Below are 7,429 nucleotides of genomic sequence, written 5' to 3' on the forward strand. Positions count from 1 at the left end.
GTTGGTTGTGTTTTTTTTTTTTAACAAAAAGTTAACAGAGGGATCAATACCAATATTTTTATAAAGTGCAGGGACCAATGCCAAACAAAAAAAAGTGCAGAGACCAATGCCAACATTTGATGAAAGTGCAAGGACCAATGACACATTTAAACCAAAAAACAAAAAACAAAAAAAGCAAAAACAAAAGAAAAAGGAAAAGACCAATGGTGAAACACTTAAAATGGTCTCATAAATTGACACAAAAGTAACACACATATTAATTGTGTGATGAACCTGTCTGTGGTTATAACTTATACATAATTTTATGTCCAAACACACTTACTTGCTTTTGCTTTTTCTTTTTAAAAAAGCTAAAGTGGACACCAAAGTAGTGTTAGTGAAAGAGAAAAAGATGAAAAAGAAACTGAACATTGGATGCTACCTCTCATATCTCTCTATCTTTTGTATCTTCAAGTGTATATTCATATTCACTATAACTAAGTTCAACTTTCATGACATGTTATTTTATTTTCTCTAAACAAATTCTCTCTCAAAAAAAAAAAAAAATGGCCACTCCTCTCATTTTCTACCTTCTACTTGTTTCCTTCACAAGTTTTTCTTTTGTTTCTTCACTTCAACTTTCTTTGAAAAATCAAGCTTCAATCTTAGTTTCAATGAAACAGGATTTTGAACCTTCTTCTAACACTTCTTTAAGTAGTTGGAACATGTCTAATTACATGTCACTTTGTACTTGGTATGGAATTCAATGTGACCATACCATTACCAACATGTCTATAGTTTCACTTGATATTTCAAATTTGAACATTTCAGGTTCATTTTCACCTCAAATCACAAAACTCTACAATCTTGTAAATGTTTCGATCCAAGGAAATAGCTTCTATGGTGAGTTTCCAACTGAAATTCACAAGCTACAAAGATTGAAATGCCTCAACATATCGAACAATATGTTTAGTGGAAACTTGAGTTGGGAATTCAACAAATTGAAAGAGCTTGAAGTGTTGGATATTTACAACAACGGTTTTAACGGTTCGCTTCCTCGTGGTGTTACTCAAGTTTCAAGTCTCAAGCATCTGAATTTTGGAGGGAATTACTTTTCTGGAAAAATTCCTACAAGTTATGGAGAAATGAAACAGCTTAATTTTTTGTCTCTTGCTGGAAATGATTTGAGTGGTTTTTTACCTAGTGAGCTTGGAAATTTGACTAGTTTGGAAAATCTTTATTTAGGTTATTTCAATCAATTTGATGGTGGAGTTCCAAAAGAGTTTGGTAAGTTGATTAATTTGGTTCATTTAGACCTAGCAAGTTGTTTCTTGAAAGGTTCAATTCCACTTGAGTTAGGTCAACTTAACAAGCTAGATACACTTTTCTTGCAAAAAAATCAACTCACTGGTTTTATTCCACCTGAATTAGGTAATTTGAGTAGATTGAATGCTCTTGATTTATCACTCAATAACCTAACAGGAGGAATTCCGAACGAATTCTCGAATCTTCGAGAACTTTCTCTTTTGAACTTGTTTATCAATAAATTTCACAGCGAAATTCCTGATTTCATTTCCGAGCTTCCTAAATTGGAAGTTCTTAAGCTTTGGAGGAATAACTTTACTGGCGTTATTCCTTCGAAGCTAGGTCAAAATGGAAGATTAACTGAGGTTGATTTATCGACAAATAAACTCACTGGAATATTGCCAAAATCACTTTGCTTTGGGAAGAGACTAAAGATTTTGATCTTGCTTAACAACTTTTTGTTTGGTTCTTTACCTAATGATCTTGGTCAATGCTACACACTCCAAAGAGTTAGAATTGGTCAAAACTATTTCACTGGTTCAATTCCACATGGTTTTCTTTACTTACCAAATCTATCTCTTTTGGAACTACAAAACAATTATCTCAGTGGTGTGATTCCACAACAAACACATAAAAACAAAACCTCCAAATTAGAACAGTGTAATCTATCAAACAATAGGTTATCAGGTTCTTTACCAACCTCAATTGGAAATTTTCCAAATTTGCAAACTCTTCAACTTAGTGGAAACAGATTCTCAGGCCAAATTCCATCAGATATAGGAAAACTCAAAAAAATTCTCAAATTAGATATAAGCAGTAACAACTTTTCAGGTACTATTCCAAGTGAAATAGGTAAATGTACCTTACTAACTTATTTGGATTTGAGCCAAAACCAATTTTCAGGTCCTATTCCAATTCAACTTGCTCAAATTCATATACTAAACCATCTTAATGTTTCATGGAATCACTTAAACCAAAGCATTCCTAAAGAGCTAGGAGCCTTAAAGGGCTTAACTTCAGCAGATTTCTCTCATAATAACTTCTCCGGTTCGATACCAGAAGGAGGACAATTTTCAACTTTTAAGGCAAATTCCTTTGAAGGTAATCCTCAACTATGTGGTTATGTGTTGGTTGAGTTCAATCCATGCAAAGTTTCTTCAACAGATGAATTAGAATCTCAACAGAAGAACGGTTCGAGAAACGGTTTCCCTGGAAAGTTTAAGTTGCTTTTCGCGTTGGCGTTATTGTTATGTTCGTTGGTTTTTGTAACTTTAGCTATCATGAAGAGTAGAAAATCAAGGAGGAATCATTCAAGTTCATGGAAATTAACAGCATTTCAGAAGATGGAATATGGAAGTGAAGAAATCATAGGTTGCATAAAGGAAAGCAATGTGATAGGAAGAGGTGGAGCAGGTGTTGTGTACAAAGGAACAATGCCAAATGGAGATGAAATTGCTGTGAAGAAATTGTTAGGAATCAACAAAGGAAATTCTTCTTCTCATGCCGATAACGGCTTTTCAGCAGAAATTAAGACATTAGGTAGAATCAGACACAGGTATATTGTTAGGTTGGTTGCATTTTGTACAAACAAAGAAACAAATTTGCTTGTTTATGATTACATGGAAAATGGTAGCCTTGGTGAAGTTTTGCATGGAAAAAGAGGTGAGTTTTTGAAATGGAATGTTAGGTTGAAAATTGCTGTTGAAGCTGCTAAAGGACTTTGTTATTTGCATCATGATTGTTCACCTTTGATCATTCATAGAGATGTTAAGTCAAATAATATATTGTTGAACTCTGAATTTGAGGCTCATGTTGCTGATTTTGGACTTGCTAAGTTCTTGCAAGATAATGGGAATTCAGAATGCATGTCTTCTATTGCTGGTTCTTATGGATATATTGCTCCAGGTACATACTTTAATACAAAATTCTCAAATATATAAAATCATTTTCATTGAGGGGTAACCTTGGCGCAACTGGTAAAGTTGTTGTCATGTGACTGTAACGTCACGGGTTCAAGTCCTCGAAACAGCCTCTTGTAGAAAAACAGGGTAAGGCTGCGTACAATACACCAAATGGTGGGACCCCTTCCCGGACACTGCGTATGCGGTAGCTTCAGTGCACTGGGTTGCCCTTTTATAAAATCATTTTCATTAGTTTGAAAGATGCTTAGAATTTTTTTTATTGACATTGCATAGAATCGCAGTTATTTGTCTTTGATGCGACTTTAATTGCAATTGCATTGCAGTGTAGAGACATAAAAAATCTTGATGTTGCAGTTAGATAGGTCGCGAAACTTTCTATTTGAAACCTTGATGTTTAGTGTACTTCGCAATTAGTTTGAAATATGTTTGGCAAGGTTTCAAAACTAGGTCATGACGTTGTGATCCCTGATATTATGAATCACAATAATAACCATTGAAGCTATCTCAATTGCAGTCATATCACGATATTTGATGTTGAGAATTGTAGTTAAGTGTGTTCAATGCATTTTCAATCGCGGTCGCATTATGTCCACATTGATTAGGAAAAAACAGAAATATGTATGTTTGTTTGGATTGACGGTGAGTTTGTCAAAATGAAGGAAGTTCAAAAGTATAGTTTTTGCTAAAATCGCGATGAATCGTTGTGGCTCATTGCCAAGAACCACCGTGGTTTATCGTGATTCTGCTAACCTCCCTGTCACCTTCAATCCAAACATTTATAGGACACTACTGTTGAGATATGACAACTGAGAAGAGTAAAATTACAAACGTGCTACAAAAAGCAAGATAATTTCAGGGTCTTTTTGTTTTCAAATTCAACAGTCAAATTCAAATATTCATAGCAAAAAGTACCATGGGATAAATACAAGTATACTTTACATATATTTTTGTGTTAAAAACTATACTTTTTTTTACATTCATCACTCTTTTTGTGGGACCACATTGTCAGGCAAAGGAAATTCCATTTGCTTTTTTCTCACGCTAATTGAAATATTGTGCTTTTGCTTGCATGCCTTGAAAGATGAAACTGCAAGATCTAATCACACCCATCCTTTTTTGACCATCATCCCTTATCACATTCATAACTACAAAAAAAATGTACTTTTTTTCCATCAAAGTTTTGCATTAGGATCTATAAGATTCACTTTCTCAAAACCCTAGGAAAAATATAAAAACTAGGATATCTTTAAACACATTTAATTTGATACTAATAAATCTTTTTCCTTGTTCCTCTATAAAGTATAATACTATTGTTCTAGTCTTTAGTACGAATTTGGACTCCTTGCATTAGGAAATACACGCATTAAGAACGTTATTAAGTTATCGTGGTCATTGATGTGAGATCGGTCGGTTCAAATTACACTTTGAGAAAAATTAATTAATGTGTAACACATTTAATACATGGAATCCAAATCCCTTTAATACATTTTATTTTAGCAACAATACACTTCTTTTCTTATTAAGTACTTTAGTTACATGTGTACCTTTTTCTTGTGTTTGAAATATCATCTACCTTAAGTTGTAAAAGCTATAATTTTGTTTGTATTTTTATTTTACTGATTTTAATTAATTTATGTTTGCAGAATATGCATACACATTGAAAGTTGATGAGAAAAGTGATGTGTATAGTTTTGGAGTTGTGCTGCTAGAACTCATCACAGGGAAAAGGCCAGTGGGGGATTTTGAGGAAGAAGGTTTAGACATTGTTCAATGGACCAAAATGAAAACTAATTGGAACAAAGATATGGTGATGAAGATCCTTGATGAGAGGCTACCTCAAATTCCTTTACATGAAGCAAAACAAGTGTTTTTTGTGGCAATGTTATGTGTTCATGAACATAGTGTGGAGAGACCAACCATGAGGGAAGTGGTTGAGATGCTTGCACAAGCAAAGTAACAATACATATTTCAAATGCAGTGATTTTTATTTTTTTGTGTGTGTTGCGTATATTATGCGCTTAATTACAGAGACTAATATCCTGAATCGGAAAGTACCGGTTTAAATAGAGTGATCTAGAAAAGGAAGAAAAAAAGGGCACGTTAAAAGAAGGGTCGAAGTCTATTACTTTTATATACTACTATACATAGCTTTGTGTTTATGTTTTGGGTTGGTTAATTAAAAGATATTAATATTTCCAAATTAGTTTGTCATCAATTTTGATGTTTTTTTGTGTGTGGGACTCTCATCTTATTAGCACCCAATTTTGTAGGGGAGCAAAATACTTGCATTTTTTAGGCACACTTCAAATAGTAATGTATGATTAATGTTAAAATGGGAATATCATGGTTAACTTGTATGTTGATCATACAATTGAAGTCTTTTGCTGATGAGAATTTAATGGCTGGTGTTAAAATGGCCTTGAGATTTCCATTACCCAACTACAAGGCCTACGCATAGTGTGGCCTCCTAATTAACTTGTTGATGTGGAATATTATGGTTACACGGTTTTCATGTTACTAGTGATACAGGAATATGTGAAGTTGTCAACATAACAATGAATGAGAATCATTAAAGTATATATTTACTATATTTAGTTTTGGTAGATAGACGAAATGGCAAAGCCATTATAAAATCACACATATAAGTGGAGGTGATGGGATTCGAACCCCGATCAAGACATTCCGTCCTAACAATTTCGGCATTTAGCCAGTTGAGTTAAGACTTGCAGACATATTTACTATATTTTTACTATATATAAAGAAAATGCATAGTTTGATGTGGTTTTTTCACTTCCAAATATACCTTAAACAAACTTGCTATAAGAATGATAAGTTGTTGTTGATGTCATTCAAAAAGATAAGAATTATTATATTTGCTATATTGTTTTTTTTTTATAGGTATATTAGTTATATTGTTGGTTTCTTTGAAAAAGATAAATATAATTTGTTACAATATGAGAGTATAAAATAGTTATAAATAGAATAGACGGGCATAAAGTGTTCGTCTAAATGTTAGTGTATACAAGGACGCATACCAATGTCATCGTCCACAAGCAAGACCCACAACGGAGACCAATGTCATCGTCTACTAACATGAACCAATTAAAGTCGTTACGAAACTCTAAATAGACTTGTCCAACATATTGTTGGCACCTAGGAGGTTTGAATAAACTAAACATACTCTTAGGTCCCAAACCTTCAACATCCGTTTAATTTTTTTTTTTTAATTAACATGAAGCATGAGCTTTTCTACGCACGTAAATGGCAAGAAATTCAAACTTATTCCATTTCTAGCATAATTTTTTCCTTTCACAATAAGAGTGCTAGTTCAGATAACATCAAACTAGAAATCTTTTGACAAAAGTTCCATCAAAGGATTTCTTAAGCATTGCTCTTAGGACACTGGTTAGCAAGAAATAAAAAAGATTTCTTGCTCTAAAAAGATACAAGTGTACAACGAATACATGAAAAAGACAGTGTCCTTTTATCTTAAAACCTTATTCAGACGGTATAATCAACTTGTTTGAAAATTTTGTAAAAAGTAATAATTTCTCAAAGTTAAATTGTTTTATGTCGATTAAGAATAAAAAGGATTTAAATAAAAATTTTAATTTTATTTTATAGGAATTTAAAAAAAAAAAGATAAATTTTAAATTAAACGGTAAAAATAAAGAGTAAATCTCAATGAAAAAAGCTACTCCCTCCGTCCTAATTTATAAGCCAAAAACACTAATTCACACTTATTAAGAAAACTAACATTATTTGAGGTATAATTTGTTGTGTTCTCCTTGGAATAAGTTTCATGGAAAGATATAAAAATAATTCTCATTGGTTAAAAATTATGGAGAAAATAAAAAGGAAAACAAATTAAATGCAAATTTAATTTTACATTGGAAAAGATGATTTGTTTGAAAAAATATAATAATAGCATAAAAGTTGGTCTTTTTTGCTTATATTTTGAGACAAAGAAAATCAGATTTTTTTACTTATATTTTAGGACGGACGGACATCAACTTTTTTTTTTTTGTGAAGAAAACATGCTTATAGCATTTCATTGATAATAATAGTTTCAATACAATTGGGTATCTCAAAATAAACAACGGGACTAGCTAGTAACGTGGCTTCTCTTGCAAGAGCATGAGCAACCTCGTTGGTTTGTCGCCTAACAAACTCCACCCGAGAGTTGGAAAATAAAGCAGTGAACAACGAACGACAAGAAGAAA

General features: G+C 32.5%; 1 protein-coding gene across 1 annotated transcript; it reads left to right on the top strand.

Annotated features, from left to right (window-relative positions):
• The first annotated feature begins 388 nt into the window (after positions 1-388).
• Positions 389-5,421, top strand: LOC25490539 (leucine-rich repeat receptor-like serine/threonine-protein kinase BAM3). The gene is made up of 2 exons (XM_013604129.3): positions 389-3,189; positions 4,850-5,421. The coding sequence occupies exons 1-2, from the start codon at positions 492-494 to the stop codon at positions 5,161-5,163; spliced, it is 3,012 nt and encodes a 1,003-aa protein (XP_013459583.2). The 5' UTR covers positions 389-491; the 3' UTR covers positions 5,164-5,421.
• Positions 5,422-7,429: the final 2,008 nt, after the last annotated feature.

This window comes from Medicago truncatula, chromosome 3 (genome assembly GCF_003473485.1).
Source record: "Medicago truncatula cultivar Jemalong A17 chromosome 3, MtrunA17r5.0-ANR, whole genome shotgun sequence".
NCBI lineage: Eukaryota > Viridiplantae > Streptophyta > Magnoliopsida > Fabales > Fabaceae > Medicago > Medicago truncatula.